The sequence below is a fragment of the Thunnus maccoyii genome, chromosome 20, assembly GCF_910596095.1.
Source record: "Thunnus maccoyii chromosome 20, fThuMac1.1, whole genome shotgun sequence".
Lineage (NCBI taxonomy): Eukaryota > Metazoa > Chordata > Actinopteri > Scombriformes > Scombridae > Thunnus > Thunnus maccoyii.
The window spans coordinates 17675033-17691812 of record NC_056552.1 but is presented as its reverse complement, the minus strand read 5'-3'; the positions used below and the strand labels follow the sequence as shown (position 1 = coordinate 17691812).

The 16780-nt window shown below is 38.9% G+C and overlaps 2 protein-coding genes and 1 long non-coding RNA gene across 10 annotated transcripts in view; 2 read left to right on the top strand and 1 right to left on the bottom strand.

The window, feature by feature from the left end:
• The window catches only part of LOC121887531, a 46403-nt gene extending 41853 nt beyond the window's left edge, over positions 1–4550 (top strand). For 2 of the 4 annotated variants that reach the window (XR_006092988.1, XR_006092991.1), the window contains 3 exons: positions 1892–2180; positions 3631–3712; positions 4402–4550. This is a non-coding gene — a long non-coding RNA (uncharacterized LOC121887531). The remainder of the gene's footprint in view (positions 1–1891; positions 2181–3630; positions 3713–4401) is intronic. The other 2 variants (XR_006092990.1, XR_006092989.1) reach the window with 2 other exon arrangements.
• On the bottom strand, positions 4307–8260 carry lyrm1 (LYR motif containing 1). Of its 2 annotated transcripts, none has more exons than XM_042398358.1 (6): positions 8173–8260; positions 7804–7887; positions 5964–6135; positions 5820–5880; positions 4877–4908; positions 4307–4764 (listed from the first exon to the last, which is right to left on the bottom strand). In XM_042398358.1, the coding sequence occupies exons 3-6, from the start codon at positions 6120–6122 to the stop codon at positions 4651–4653; spliced, it is 366 nt and encodes a 121-aa protein (XP_042254292.1). In that variant the 5' UTR covers positions 6123–6135; positions 7804–7887; positions 8173–8260; the 3' UTR covers positions 4307–4650. The 2 variants fall into 2 exon arrangements, with proteins under 2 accessions (XP_042254292.1, XP_042254293.1); XM_042398359.1 differs by lacking the exon at positions 8173–8260 and adding an exon at positions 7977–8072.
• On the top strand, positions 6081–16136 carry dcun1d3 (defective in cullin neddylation 1 domain containing 3). Of its 4 annotated transcripts, none has more exons than XM_042398357.1 (5): positions 6081–6150; positions 9840–9922; positions 11029–11079; positions 11246–11802; positions 14031–16136. In XM_042398357.1, exons 4-5 carry the CDS (start codon positions 11357–11359, stop codon positions 14572–14574), a joined length of 990 nt encoding a protein of 329 aa, XP_042254291.1. In that variant the 5' UTR covers positions 6081–6150; positions 9840–9922; positions 11029–11079; positions 11246–11356; the 3' UTR covers positions 14575–16136. The 4 variants fall into 4 exon arrangements, with proteins under 4 accessions (XP_042254291.1, XP_042254290.1, XP_042254288.1 ...); XM_042398356.1 differs by lacking the exon at positions 6081–6150 and adding an exon at positions 7205–7343; XM_042398354.1 differs by lacking the exon at positions 6081–6150 and adding an exon at positions 8214–8303.
• The last annotated feature ends 644 nt before the right edge of the window (positions 16137–16780 follow it).

The following is a 16780-nucleotide window of genomic DNA, read 5'->3' as shown; positions in this document are numbered from 1 at the left end:
ATAAGATATTGTTTTAAGGTCAAAATTTAGGTTACAATTTCCAACATACCTTTAAGATGCATTTAATAACCTCTCATGAGAATGCTTATCGACTGTTTTAAATAACATTTTGGCCTGGAAAAGAAGAGAAATGTCCCTGAGAGGAAACATGAATAATGCCTTAAACTGTATATTATGTACATAAAGTCTACTAAAGTAAGATAAAAATGAAACTTCAATGTTCCCTGTGGGAAAATTAGCTCATTGCAGCAGTAAGGAACAAAAAAAAAAGTAAGAACACAAGAACATGAACATGAGTTGTAAATTAGATCTGAGAGCTTTTAACTTAACATGACATAATGTAGAAATGTTGTTTAATCAACTAAAATAGAAGATGATGGGAGATACATTTAATTATCTATTTAATCGTTGATTTAATTATTTATTTTATCACATGTGTGTATATATACATTGTTTGGGTTTATATATGTATATCTGAACTACTTTTCCTCTATTGCCTTTAACTGTTGATGATTTAAATATGTAAAAGCTTTTTTTTGTTATTTAGGAAGAGTGATCCAATGTAATATTATTCAGTAACATGTGCTGTAATCTGTTTGTGCATACAGTATGTACCAACTCAGCTCTGAGCTGTTTAGATGAATGAAATATCAGCCCAGTGAGAATGACTGAAAAAAAGAGGAGTCACTGTTCAACATGAATATTACAGTGTATATATGAATGCAGTCACTACTCAGCATTAATGTTAAAACAGTCTGCTGCTGCAGTGGTCAATTATAGTGAGGACAGTCATTTATCACTGAGATAATGTAGTCTTCAGAGAGAGAGAGAAGAGAGAGAGAGCAGCGACACCCACACACCTTAACTGAGTGTATTTACTGTGCATCAGACAGTTATTTATGTCTGAAGTGGTAATGAATGTGAGACAGTCCCCAAAGAACCAATCAGACTTATTTTCTGCGGCAAGGTGGATATAAATAATATTTGCAGCTCCGTTTATGTTAAAAGTTGCAAGCAGTTAAGATTCATTGGCTTTTACTCCTGATCGAGAGGCATCTGAGCACCAGGTTTGTGTCACCTGAAGATTTTGTCTCAGGTACCTCAAATGCACCGCAATGCCTGCTGTCCAGTCATGGTTCTGAAGAGTGAACTCACTGAACTATACAAGGCGTCAGTACTTAGTATGGTGTGACCCCTGGTGGCTAAAGAGTGTAGAAATTGTTCCCTACATTTTCTTACCTGCATCAAATCTTGGTTTGCCCGCTCTCACGCTCTCCTGTTACACATAGGGGGGTTCCTTCCGCAAGGCTTTTCGCAACATTATTCTAAAAAGATTTCAATCAAGATGTAAAGTTTCATTTGTATCTATTGTTTTCAAATTGAAACAGAAGCCCATTACTGTACTTTTTAATGTATTTTGGCTGATCCAACTTGTAAAGAGTCAGTCAGTCAGACAGAAACCAGATTGAATCGCTGCAGTCTGTTTTCTGGTTTATCAGTCTACTTTTTGTATTTACAACCTAGTTTAGCTGATGTTGCAGTCAGGCTCATCTTCCCACTGTCTCCTCGGCTGACCCATTGTCATTCAGGAGATACTTTACAGACTGTCTCCCTCGAGGATTCCTTTACAAACCTTATTTTCTGTGTGCGTCACTCATTAGGTCCTGTAGCAACCCTGTGGGATCTGTGACCGCAGTGACTGAAACACGAACCACTGTAGTTTTGAGGAAACTGATCAGTATTTCTTAATTTCATGCTCACATATTCGCTGCAGTCGTAGGAAGACTCAACAGATATTTCAGTCAAGCACAGTTGTCTTTTTCCTCCTTAATAAAACCTTTTTCCCTCTCACTAACATTTCTTACATCTGCCCTTTTTTCTCTGTCCTCAGCAGTGGAAGGACAGACTCCTGTCTATATAGGTCATGGTTTAAACTGAGGCCACCTCGTTCTACCAGGACTCTGTTCACTCCTGAAGACACCACAACCCAGACGCCTGAGGTGGGAGTCTGGTGTTTCAGCCACTGGACTGACGTCACCCAGTAAAACATGCACACTTTTTCTTTAGCTCTGTGTTCGTTGGGCTCCATCATGTGGCTGCATGCAGGCCAATGTGATGCTGGAGGACAAAGAAAACAACCTCAAAAAGCCCTAGAAAAAGAGCAGGCAGTGCTCCTCAAGGTGACTTAGTCCACACTTCAATTTAATTTATCTGATTAAATCTGCATTAGGAACTCTGCAGAGTTCCAGCTCAGCCAGAGAAGAATACTGAACTGTAAATGTATGTCCCACTGAGAGGATCAAAAAGTCCTGTTTGCTGATCCACATTTTTGATTTTCCACTCACTTCTGCAAAGTAGAGCAGAGCTCAAAATATACTTTTGCCCCCATATAGTACACCAGTTAGAGAGAGATCCTCAAGTACATTCAGGTTGTACATTATTATTAAGTGGGGGCATTTAAGGTAGATTCATTTAAAATCAAGTTACCTGTTTCAAATTGAGGTTGTTAAATTGTTAATTGAGGTTAATTGTTCTTCTAATATTAATTTAAATGAATATCTTTTAGTGTAGATGTGAACATTTGCACTATCGATTGTACATTCAGTGCACATACTCTATGTACTGTACATATGGGTGAGTAAGTCTCTGTAATTTAAAAAAATGCCACTTCAGTAAAGGCCACAGAAAAAACAACGAACCTTATGTTCTGTGTGCATTATGCATTTTAATGTTGGAAATTAGATGAGATGGAGGTTTGTGGTTTAAAATAGAGCAGAGCATTTTGAAACAATTTTGTAGCATCATAGTACTGTGCACAAATGACTGGTAGTCTGTACCGACAAGCACTGTGCTCGGTATTCTATAAATCACTGACCCCATCTGCAGGTCAGTGTCACTATTATCAGTATCTGAATGAATCAAGGGGTACACGAGAGAGAAACTTGTTTCTCCTCCCTGATTTCTAAATATAACTGAATTCAAGCTGCTCTTTCACCACACTGATATTGTTATTGAGGTAGATGTATGAAACATTAAAGCAAACCAGATGTTCTATCATCTTTGGTGTTATTTTGTTAGAAGCCACTACAAAATACAGTTCCAGATATATTGGATTGCATAATAGCATTTGGAATAAAAGATTATGGATTTTTGCGATTAAAGCCATGACTACTCTAATATAATTTTATAGTTCTATAAGTATCCATCCAAAATAACTGAAACCACCTTTAAACTGACAAAAAAATTCAGCAAAGGGCCTGCTGAATATGTATGTTAGACTGAGTTCATGAACCAATAATATGATCATCTTAATAGAAAAATGATTCACTAAACACTTTAAGTTTCTTACGTTTTTGACTCTGGACTTCGCTGCAACTTTTTATTTATTTACACTTTTAATATTCAAAAGCTATCCAACATCATATCCATGTCATCCGTGTTCATGAACATAAATATGTAAATTCAGTGTATGTTCTGTAAGTGTGTGTGTCTGTAATATGGCTTGAAACTGACACACACAGGAGTTACAATATTAATAATTTAAGTTGATGGATCTACCAGGACAGAATAATATCATGAAACGTGTCAGAGTGAAAATCTCATCACAGTCTTTTCTTATCTGCCCTCCAGTCAGCTGGTGCTGGTCCACAACAATATGACCATGGGCAAGGCACCAAATATGTGAGTCTGATTCCCATCAGTGAATAATACTGTAAGTATATAATTTAACCTTGAAAGCTATAATGATAGTAATGATATAAGTTAACAAAACAGGCTACAAGTCTGCAGTAAAACAGTTGGCTTGAGAGAACTAATGTTATTTTCAAACTTAATAAATTTAGCTGTTTTTGCCTTGGCCAGTATTAGAGTGCTAATCCTTAATACAGGAGGTACATGATGGTTAGTGTTGAGTATGTCATCAAGGCATTGTAAAACCAGTACCTGTTGAGGAACTGACACTTCTCTCAACTTTGTGTAATCTATTGAAAAACTACTTAATAGGTAAGAAATAAGAGGCATAACTACAACTGCCTGACTGATGTGAAATTTAAACTGTTACTCAAGGAAGGGTGGTTGTTTGTATGTTTTCCTAAAAATATGCAACCATGATCAGTTCTGGATAGCAAAACTGCTTTTATCTTCTGAATATGTAAATTTTATTGTCAATGGACTAGTTAGATGCTATGTGAATTCTTTATGTCAATTCACAATTTTTGGAACTCAAACTATAAGACCAGCTTTGTTTCTTAGGTGTTGAAATGAATGTGTATTTGCATTTTGACACCAACTTGTATTGTTTACAGGATTGTGTTCATACTGAAAAAATAAGTGTTTATTACAACAATTTTACACAGAATAATAAATAAAATCTACAAATAATACAACTTGATCTCATTACAGGACACAACATGCTGACAGCATTCCTGAGCTGCAAGAGAAGCTGACGCTCTTCAGCTGGAATAAAAACTCATGTTTACGCAGTTTAGAGTAAAAAAAAGATGATGAGAACTGGCTTTTTCCTGAATGACGGGCGATCTTGCAACATGGAGCACTTACAATAACTCAGCCCATGAGATCAGCTTGTGACTGCACTCTAGTTTCCTGTCCCTGGTAACTTGAACTCTTGGCGAGGATCAAGGATATCGAGCATCAGGTCTCGTCATGTGACTGTAAGTAAATTGGCTTGGCCTGCTTCCTCAGGCGCTGCTGTGCTCGCAGCTTCCTGCCTTTCTGAGTTGCCAGTCCCAGTGGTGGTAGGTAGGTCTGCGGGAACATTCAGAGAAAAAAAATGATTGAATTCAATTTTTAAACGCCACCGTTACATACACAAACAAAAAGAAAAAAAAAGATTGTTTGGAATACGGTTATTACTTACAGGCCGTGGGTATGGGTTCCTGTAGTGTAGACCTGTGAGAGAAAATAATCGTGTCAACATCGTATGAAATCAGTGGTCAGGTTACAAAATATTTTTCTTGCAAAGCCAAAAACTTGCTATCCTGGAGTCTTATTTGTCCCTACACATCTCTCGGCATATTAGCTTAGTATACGGATGATTCTGTGGTGCTTAAACTTCATCCGTCTTGGCTGCTTTACTCTTCTCAAAGGCAGGATGTTAACTTTAGTCAGACTATCCCTGTGATCAAATGGTAGCACTATAATCTAAAAATGGAATATGAGGGAGCAGAATATGGATGGAAAATTGCCAAAACAATTTGCTTTATGTCTGCAATTGAATTAATCTCACAAAAAACATGATCTTATTTGTGCCTGTTATTACAACAGGTTCCTATTTCATTTATCTGATAACAATATGAAAATGACTTTTTGTGTGTCGCGAACACTGAAACCACACTCATGCTGACCTTTAGTTGAACTTGCTCAGTCACTTCTCTCTGATGTTTTTGCTTGACCCACAAATACTGTATCACACTGTCACACAAGACTGACAACAAGTCTGCTAGATATTACACCTGTTATGAAGGATGACCAAAAATCCTATTGGCTATTGCTGTCAGAGATTTACACAAAGTTCACACGGCAGCATTGCTCACCTAATGAAAATATTGCAGGGTTGCGTTTAAGAGTGCAAGCATGTTATGTGACAGGTGTTTCATTGAAGTAAATTCTACCACATCACTCGATATGCTCATCAAACATTCTATGTTAAACAAGATAAAAACCATCATGAAATTTTCAGTTGATAAACATAGAAAGCACAAAATAGTGTTTCTTATAACAGATAGTGTGGTCCTCAGCTGAGCAGGGTAAAGTTTAGTCCAGCGTTATGTAAGGAAAACTTGTGGTATCTCCACTCTTACCTATTTCTATCCTTGCTTCACATTCTTCTATGCACTTCTTTATTGATTCTTGATCTGTCATCTAAAAAAAATCCAGTAAAAAAAATGATTGAGTGACAATAACACTACTGCTTTTCCCATTTCTGAAAATATGAGTGTTCACACCTGCTGGTTCTGTCTGAACAGAGAGCGGGCCTCCTGAAGAATGTATTTTCTCTCAGTGTCTGTGTCATTTGCAACTCCGCTCTGCGCTTGCCAGGTTCGGGCGATGCGAAACACCCGCATGTACAGCGACAACACTGTCTTGCGAGTGGAGGCCGTCATCAGGGCTAAAAATCTGAGAAAACAGCAGGTAAATGCACAGTAAAGGAAATGAAGCTGTAAGAAGAAGAAAAACTATGCTAATACTCTGATTTTGTCTGTTCACTTCCTGCTTGAAAAGAAGTATTTCTTTGTTAATATGGTTGAGAGCATTATAATGAAGAACACACCCTAGCTTACTCATGTTGCCAACACCCGGCCTGCCCTAAGTTGAACCTCAGTGCCTGAATCACACTGTAGGTTTCTGGTTTGATATGAGTCAGCTGACGTCACCTCCACTTATGACTAGTGACCAGAAGAAGTCATGCTAAGCAAACTGGATGTACGCATGAAAGATGATCAGGATGTGTGCATCTTTTGAGGAAAGGAAAATAAGTAGTTTCATAAAATTGCCATTATATTTTTGTTGGCCTTCTGGTGTTCATTATTTGTCAAGAAACCAATCAGTTCTATGTTAGAACAACACCACAATGCCTCAGGTTTTGTGTCTCAGTTACTTTTTGTTGATTTTATTAAACAAAACTTAATTCAGAAATATGCATCACGTGAGCAAAAGAAACAAAATAAAGTGTTAAAACTGGGTTTTGCCATAGGGCCAAAAAATAGCTAACAATGTAAGACCTCCCTTGATGGAAGTTGGATTTTAGTTGTGTAAATTCCCTAACAAATCTGCAATTAATCAAATGACCAAATCAAGTTGACGTGCAGTAAACCAGGGACATGTGGGGTCCCTGGAAGTCTGGGGTCCTGGGGCTCGTTTTGTAATCCAGCCTTGTCTTCCCATGATTTCAACACTAGATGTCACTCAAATCTACACAGGCCTGTTTTGCAAACATAACCTTGAGTAGCTGTTACATGACTTGACTGAAAGGTATCAAATCGCATGTTCAGATATGTTTTCAGATTAAGGAAGTCTTCAAGTCCTCCTCCACTGAAAAATATGTTTTTCTTCTTGTTCCTACAGTTGGATGTTTGGGTTTATCTGTGCAGAATGATGTATGAGCAGAGTTTGACACTAGAAGGCTGTTTTCACATTTATCTGCTGAAAGTGGGAAGTTTGTGTTCATTGAAAATCTGATTTTTAGGGGCGGCCCTATGAGCATGATTTGTAACATCACAACTAGTTTTGAAGCCGATCCTGGTGCAATATTCATCTTCCACAAGTGTGATGTGGAAATTGAAAGCCTCCAGTGCACAAACACTGAGAACGGAGTTCACAGAGAGGTAGGAGACATCTTGTGTCCAACAGTTAAACTTATGAGATAAAATATATTTGCATATTCATAGAGTCTGGATTTTTCTTTAATGAGGGAGAAGAAGGAATAGATGCTATTTAAAAGAGGTAATTATATTTTCTTCAAATGGAAAACCGTATCAGGCACACATTATTGTTACAGTGTATGTGTGTCTTAATATATGTCTACAGAATAATAATATAAGAATAATAATATAATCTGTATGTGTTGTGTAGCAGTTGGTTATAAACACACAACACGGTGTAATACCGTCGCATTACTTGTCAACATGTAGCTAACGCTAGCTATCATTGAGCCTCCTCCTCAAAGCCCAAACTGAGCATCTTTAGGTTAAAGAAAGGAGATTGCGTAGCGAAATTGTCTCATTCACATTGATGACTTACACTGTAAGTATGTTTTACTCTTAAACATTACAAAACTTCACTTACCGACTGTGACAGCTCAGCTCCGCCTGTTAGCTCGCTAGGACAGCAGAAACACACGTGTCGCTTAATGATGACGTCTCCTCTGAACTGGGAAGAAACGAAAAGCATTTTAAAGCCTTTAAAAATAAACGAGTGGCCCTAATTTTCATCGTACATAAAGTTGGAGATTTTTTAACCTTTTTTGACGTATTTTGATCAGCAACATTTCTACAGCTCATTATTTATAAGACATCAGCTGATTTGCAAACGGGTTTTTAACACATTTTTACAGTGTTTAATATTATTCTCAGTTAAATGTCTCCGACAGAACACGTGATTCAATAACTGTGTTTTATCTTCAATTATAAATCCGGATGTAATGTAGTTTTTTACCGTCATATCAGTTAGTTAAAATGAAAAGATGCAGATCAGCTGTTGGTTGTCTGCGGGGAGGAAGTGATGCAGGAAAATAATGTAGCTGCTCTCAGTGACTAAAAGGGGGAAGCACAAAGAAATTGGCTGCTGTAAGTCCGAGATGGTGTTTTAACTCACTCCGACGAGAGGATAAGACTCAAAATGGACTCAAGAGCACACACGGGCTGATAGCTTTTAACTTATTTTCTTTATAAAAAGCGGAGCAGAATCGATATTAATGTGGAAGTTTATTTTATTGTCAGCTGCCTGCTAGTTAGCTAGCAACGCGACGAGTTTGTTTCAGTTCATTTCTCATCATATACGCCGCCTCCTAACTACTTAATTTGTACTGGCATTCCCTGAAGTGATGTACATCCAATTCCACTTAATAGAAGTGTCCAAAGAGGTAAGTTTCTCTTTGAGGATGAACAGTATTTCTCGGAAGACCTAGCTTAGCCGATAGCTAACTTTTAGTGAACCGAGCTGACGCTAGCTAGCTATGGCGACGTCGTCAGGGCCAGGCAGGTTGGATGAATTTAAACGGCCCGGTGTCAATCGATAACAGCTTCACAACTAATACAATCTAGGTTAATGGACAGTTAAAATCTGCCAGCTGTAGATGGTTATAAAAAACAATGTTCACATGAGATTTTGGAGTGGTGTGCTTATGTGCGTGTGTGTGTGTGTGTGTGTGTGTAAGCTCACTTGATCCTGTTCCCAATGAACACAAGTTGGTGAAAAAATAACGTTAATGCTGATTAACTCAAGTAACAATTGAGATATTTAACTTTACTCAAGTTGTGCATCAACAACAGTGTTTCATGCATTTGTAATGTATCCTAATTCTGTTCTCTCTCATAGTTAAAGGCTTAATTTAGCCCACAAGTGTAATACCTAACTGCTGCTGATGTAAATAAGTACAATAACTATCAGTTTACATGGTGTTTTTATTGCCTATATATGATTATGACTATTATTACTTTATATATATTTGTTTATGCTGCTAAGTGGAGTGGATTGCTACCAAACCAAGTTTCATTGTGCTTAACAAGCAAAGACAATAAAGCATCTATCTATCTTAAAGGTGATGGTTGGATTGATAATGGAAAGCATCATTCTGTGGTTGTTGAGGATGATAATTAAAATGTCCTAATAAACAACAAGCAGGCCTCCCAGATGTTAACCAGATGAGGGTTAAGTGAGGTTGTCCATGATGGACGCAGGAGAGATTTGCCTCTACATGCCCAGTGCAATGATCAAGTGATGACTAATAAAAATGTGAGACCATTAATCATGGCTCGACAAGATCGGTGAACTCAACATGAAGTTAGAAGCCGGTTTTAGAAGTTGTTGATTTGACACCAGAGCTCATGAGTTGTTATTCAGGACAAACTGTGTGGACTCATGACGCTAGTGATTTAAAAGACAAGTAAAAGCCATGCACACAATATATTTTCAATGCTATATAATCCATCTTCTTTGTAGCTATAAAATCATCATTTTAATAATGTCACAATAAGCCAAACTGCCTTTCTTTTTTGCTCAAATTACATATTCGTAGCATGTTGACAAAAATAGTCCTGCAGGTTTGGTAATGATGAGCTATCACTTTCTGCTTATGATGACAAGATAATGTGTCTTTTCAGCATTGCGGATGTCAAGGTCACAATGATGGAGCAGAATAGAGAGACACTCTGATCTGTGGCCAATGCCGTCTGAGGGACTGTCTGTAAGTAACCAGCTACTTTGTTAGTTATGAAACGCTTGTTTAACTCATACAGTTGTTTGTCTAGATGTGACACCAGAATCAAACGTATGAACATGAGATCAGGTTACTTTGAGTAATTGCGTTGTAGAAGATAGAGGTTATTCTTTCGCACATGTTGCATTAGTTTGATAACTCTAAATCCATTTTTACATGCAATTTGGTCAGATATCAGATTTTCATCCTCATTTCCATAAATGTATCTGAATGCATTTATCTGCCTGCTGTGTGTTCAGCATGTTAAGTTTTTCCTCTCAAGTAACTTTTACTTGCCAATCACAACCTTCACTGGTGTTGATTATTGGTCAGATTTGATTAAGACATGAGTTTCTACAGTGATGTTACTTCTCAGGGTGATATTATTCCCCATATCCATTTCATGCATGCCTTTTAAAAACCACAGGCACGCACATGGCCAGGTAATCGTGTTTCTCTGATAGAAAGTTGAAATTTTTCTTAACCTTAAAGAGGTGTATACTTGTTTTTTGCTGCAAAATGTTGGGAATAATCATTAAAGGGCATGTAAACATAATGATTGCTGTAGAAGACCATAGAAAAAATAGTAGTCTTAGTATCAGCCATAGCAGCCCTGTTGCTCCAGGGTTGCTATTTGAACAAGTTGGGTGCCTTTTTTTTTTTTTTCATCAACTGCCATTACTGTTTGTGCTGTCTATTGTAGAACCTGGTAAAACTCCCTCTGTCTGTGTAGGGATTGTCTGATACTGTGTTTTCACTACTGATACTTCTAGCCTTGTCTATCTAGCTAAACACACACCATTGTACATAAGACCTTTATGTGGATATATTATTACATAGCATCACCCTTGTCCATGTAAAGAGTGAAATAAAATAAAACACACTAGAGCTAAAGTTATAGAAATTTAATCATATTAGAATTGCTGCTGAACATTTGATGATGCCAAGGAAAACCTAATAAAGGGCATGTTAAAGTTGTGTAGTGGCTTTATGTAACACAAAACAAATTCTACATCAATAGATTTTGGTGGATACCAGTGATGTATTTTTGTACTGTATGTATGTATATCGACTGTTTTCTCTAATCATTTTAGGGTTTTTAAGTCTGGCATCGCAAGACCTGGATCGTGGCATTTTTGGCACAGGTGGCTTAACTTCTTTACATTCACTGTTCAACCATTCCTTGTTTTAATTTCATTTGACTAATAGCCACAAAAATGTGTATCCTGACCTTCTAATCGGAAGCATGACTGACTCACTTTGGAGCTACGCTATGATGTTGAACATTTTTTAAATTGCTCTCCACCTTAGGCCTGAGGGTATGTTGAGACGTCTCGCCAAGCCAGAGCAGAGGCGTCTAGGTGGTTCAGACGGGGACTGAAGGCGAGGAGAAAAGACAGACAAGGGACCAGGTAGGAAGACATGGGCCAGTGTGTCACCAAGTGCAAGAATCCGACATCCTCACTCGGCAGTAAGAGTGGAGACAAGGACAGCGGCTCCAAGTCTCACCACAAGAAAGGTGGCAGCACAGGCGGTGGTGGAGGCCACAAAGAGGAGCCCAGCGCCCCGTGTACCAAAGCCACCAGCGAGCTGTCAAATGGCACCAAGGCCTTGGAGGTTACAGTGGAGACACCCGTCATCCCTGCAGTGACGGGGGAACTGCGCAAGGAAGAGAGTCTGGATGGAGACGGGCTGTCAATGCTGCACATCGAGGAGCTGTTCTGCTGCTACAAGGATGAACAGGAAGATGCCATCTTGGAGGAAGGCATGGAGAGGTTTTGCAATGACCTGTGCGTGGACCCAGCAGAGTTTCGTGTGCTTGTTCTTGCCTGGAAGTTTCAAGCAGCCACCATGTGCAAGTTTACAAGGTAAGATGGAGTTTTGGGGAATGGCATGTGTTGTTATCACTGGTAAACTGGAACCAAAAGTTTTTATACAGATACAAATATCTCCTTATCTCACTACAATATGAACATGGTTTCAGTTTCCAAAAAGAGTTCACCTCAGTAGGCCTGATGTAGAAACACAGGTGCATTAGTGCCTATTCTCAAACACTGTTTTCCAAGTTTCTTCAAACATTAACTTTTGTATTATTTTTGTCATTTCGCTACAGCTCAGACCCATTTCACAAAACAGGTTTACTTAGTTACCTGGATAACTCTGCCAAGTAAATACTGGTATTCCCACAGATCTCTGACATGTAGAGATGATGTAAAGTAACAAATCCTGTAAACCTGCTTTATGAAATGTCTCCTTCTCTTACTTGTAATATTCTGTCAACATTGCCGTCTAAAGTGAAAGCTTTATAGGAATTCCCCGAGCAAATCAAGCCAATCAAGACATTTTTGGTTATCAGTGTAACACAGCCTGATCCATGTCATATCCTCTTTTTATTGTAACCCATTCACTGCTTGCACACCTGCTACAAAAACTCCTCATTGCGCTACATAGAAACATAAAAAACTATTCCTAATACAAAGCTTTGCAAGCAGAGGGTGCAAGTGGAGCCATTAGCAGTTAAAAAAAGTCTCTAAGCATCACATTTCAGTGACATTTTGCAGGTGCACCTCACCTCTGAAGTGTTACTGGCTGAAAAGTGCATTTGAACTCGAGTATTTGCTGGGGGACGACGGGAGGCCGTCCAAATCTACGTGCCACAAAGTTCCACACTGACACTATGTAACACCATGCTCACTGTGCACAAATCTGAAGGTATCAGCTGTTAAACACATCTCTTCTTAATTTGATTGGCTTTAAAAACTCCACTTTGGGCCATGTAAGGCAACCTCCCACATGTTGTAAGGACACACTACTGGCACACCTCCACCTGACGAGCACTATGCAACATGGCCCCTGTCAAGTCAGTGAGAATAGCTCCCCTATTCCTTACCAGGAACTCTGTTCTGGGCTGCTGGTGTTAGTGCAAGAGAAAGTAGACAACTTAAAATTTGGCTGCTAATTGTCACATTTAAGAGGAAAGTGTATTCTAGTGATTATAAATGACACAAGAAATTAACACACTTATAAAATTGAGAATTCAACCTTTCTAGGATGATTGTTTTATGGTTCCTGATACTGATAGTATGTTTTTAAGCTATTTCCTAATACTGCTAACAAAAATATTGTGCATTGCTAATAACTACCTTGTTGTCTGATACTACACTTCTAGTCGCTTTATAAGATAGCAGCATCTTCCCCTCCCTGCACTGTTTGACATTCTAGTCTGCAGTCTTTCTCTGTGCAGTGGTCCATCCATCCCACCTCAAACACCCACTGTCAGGTAGGGGGCACACAGGAAATGGATCCTGCTCTGCGCTCCCACTCGGCAGTTAGCGCCTGAGATGAATAGGGCTGCCTGCTGGCTGGGTCACTCGTCACTGATTTTTAACTCAGCACTTTTCTATCCAGAGGCTTTGGACAATACCACACTCTGGTTACGAACATGTTTCATTGTCAACCGATGCTTACGGAAGCTCTTTATATTACATTTGACTTTGAAAGCCTATATTGTTAGATGGGTGAAATAACAAAAGTATGTCTGCCTGGAGCGCCCCGGTAGCCGAATGGTTACTGCGCATGCCACGTAACCGTCAACGTCCCTGGTTCGATTCCAGCTGTGGACCTTTGTTGCATGTCATACCCAACTCTTCTTTCCCCTTATTTCCTGTCTGCTTCTTCACTGCCTACTGTCCAATAAAGGCAAAAATGCCAACAACAAAAAAAAAAGTCTTAAAAAAAAAAAAGTATGTCGGTTGGGGCCCATAACGCTGAAATGAAAGTAATATTTTGTATTGAAAGGATGAACAGATTTCATTACGATTTTTAAAATTGTACTCTTAAACTGCAAGGGGAGTGGCCTTTACATTTGTCACTGATGTTTGTTACTGTATGTGCTCTTGTAGACACATAGCCTGTTTGCATAAAATGACTTAAACAGCTTGTATTGTCGTTTGTAGCAAATTTATCCAATAGTTAGGTCTGTTGCTGCTCACGTAGCTTTGTTGAGAAGCTTCTTCTTTGTTTCTGGCCCTGGTTGTCTTGAGTGAAATGGTCAATATCATTCTGATGTCTGGTGCTGTTTCCTTTGTGTCATCAGGAAGGAGTTTGTCGAGGGCTGCAAGGCCATCCAAGCAGACAGCCTCGAAGGCATCTGCTCACGTTTCTCCTTCATGCTGCTGGAAGCCCAGGGTGAGGAGAACTTCAAGGACCTCTACCGCTTTACCTTCCAGTTTGGTCTGGACGCTGAGGAGGGCCAGCGCTCGCTGCAGCGAGAAATCGCCATCGCCCTGTGGCGCCTGGTTTTCACCCAGGACACACCTGGGATCCTGGAGCACTGGCTGGACTTCCTGGCGGAGAACCCCTCAGGTATTCGGGGCATCTCAAGGGACACGTGGAACATGTTCCTCAACTTCACCCAGGCTATTGGGCCTGACCTGAGCAACTACAGCGAGGACGAGGCCTGGCCCAGCCTATTCGACACCTTCGTGGAGTGGGAGTTGGAGCGCAGGAAAAGAGAGGAGGAACAGGCACTGACAGCAAAGGAGGAAGAGGGGAGGTGTACTGAGACAGAATGTTCTCCCACCACAGACAGACTTGAAACAGAGGGAAGCCGCGGTTCACAGACGTGGGGGGGCCACTGACCAGGAAACGAGAAATATTTGTAAGAGAGGGAAGGATATGACCTATAAGTGAACTGTACATCTGTGAACCATTGGATGAATATTAGTATTACCATTACAGCTGTTCATTTCTCTCTCCTTTTCTGTTGGGGTGGGATTCCTGCTTTTGCAATGTTTTCTTTTTTTTTTTTTTTTGTTTTGTTTTTTGAAAGGGCTCTAAGAACTGTTATGTTTTAAGCACTTCTATTTAAGTTATTGTTTTACTTTTCCTCCCCCCATGTGTGTTTTTAGTGATTGGACCTGTGGTCCATTCTAACCTTACACCTACCTACCATAATTCAACAGAGTTAGCTCAATAAAGGCTTGGTTTAAAAACAGACAACAGAAAGCCATAACCTTTTCACATGAACACATATAGATAATTCATTTTGACCTGGTAACACTGCTGATATGTTTTGTACAAGGATATAGATAATAATAATAATAATAAAGAAGAAGAAGGGAAATTGGGACAACCTGTCTACAAATAATTTCTTACTACCAAAAGATTTATCCTGAGGGTCAGGGTCAATGAAATCGTCGTGGTTGGACTTATCCTGTTAGATTGTATGCTTTTATCTTGCAGTGCTGTGAGGATGAATTGGTTGCACTTTTATTGCCTTCACAACTGTTGGCCTGCAATGACATGGCAAACAGCAATGTATTACAATTCTTTCACAAGGGCATTTTATCTTTTGAAAATAACACAAATGACAATTGCATTTGTACCCTTAATTCGTCAAAGTTGCAATATCCATTTAAAAATCTTGAGTTGATTTCCATGGTAACAGACCCACCCTCCTCTTCTGTGTTGAGTGTTTTTTGAATGCTACTAGTGCGGCTTGTTTAAGCAATCTGCTGTGCTCCCTTTGGACCCTGTCCTGTCATCTACCATTTTGATGTCCACCTATTTTCAAGAAGCGGTTAAGTGTATAAAACACAATGATGCTGGCTTTTCTCAGATGCCTCACTAATCTCATTTTGGAAAATCTGTAACACACCAAATCAGCTAAAGCTAGGTCTTGGTCATTTCTGGATAGAGGATGCCCAAAACTGTGTTACATTCAGGACTGTTACACTGGGCATCACACAAAGCTTAATATTGTTTACGTCCGGGAGTTTAAGAATTGTCACAACCCTGAACTACTGTACAAAAAAAAAAAAAAGTGTGCACACTTCACAAATAATGTTGACTGGTTGATGGTTGTAATGGATTGCACAAAAAAAAACCTATGGCATGCTGGGTCGCTATACTTGCAACACTTTGCAGAGAGATTGATGTCAACTGCATTATTTCCATTTAAACCTTTTTTTCCAAACTGTAGATTGATTGTAAGTATAGCCTAGGATGTTTTGGGATGAGTGAATGAGTGTTAACTAGACATGCTGGCTGATCAAGAGTCTGTGATATGGGTCCAGTGTGGTAAGAGGGTGACCATGACCTGATTCGGTTTACATCTACAAATGGTTTTATTTCAGACCCCCTTATCCTTTTTATATAAAATGTATTGATTTATAATAAATAAAAACAGTGTTGAACTTTTGACTGTTGACCATGGAAATCTGTGTGCTTTTACTTGAGACCTTCTTATCTAACTCGATGCTTATCTTACATGACATATTGACTCAAGTCTTGTGGTTTTCTGGATGTCTATGGGATTAAGTTTGTGCCATAATAATTGAACAAAATCTCCCAATGATCATACAATGAAAATTATATTGAAAGTAAATACATATAAATTGAAACCAAAAAAAAAAGACTTCAAAGTCAAACCTATACATCTGATCACAATGTTCTCACTTTTCTTTCACTTATCAGGATTTCACTTTTGTGGTCAGTTTTTTCAGTGTCCCTGCTGAATTTTTCAGGTCTGTCAAAACTTTCATGTGGGGCAGGTGGTACAGGACTGCATCCCTATTGGCCAGTGACTTTTGGAGAGACAGGTCGATGCTTCGTGTCAAAACTGATACTGAAAAATTGAGCACCAAAACTGAAAAAAGTAACTGCAAATCCCATCATTTATTCTTTTTTTTTCTTTTTTTTAAAAAACTGGTTATTTTAGATTATTTATATATTTATTATACTCTCTGAATGTTATCATGGGAGGAAATAAGGGGAGGAAATTCAGAAATAAACTTTGATTAAAAAAAAAAATTCCTGATCAGTGAAAGAAAAGTGAGAATATTG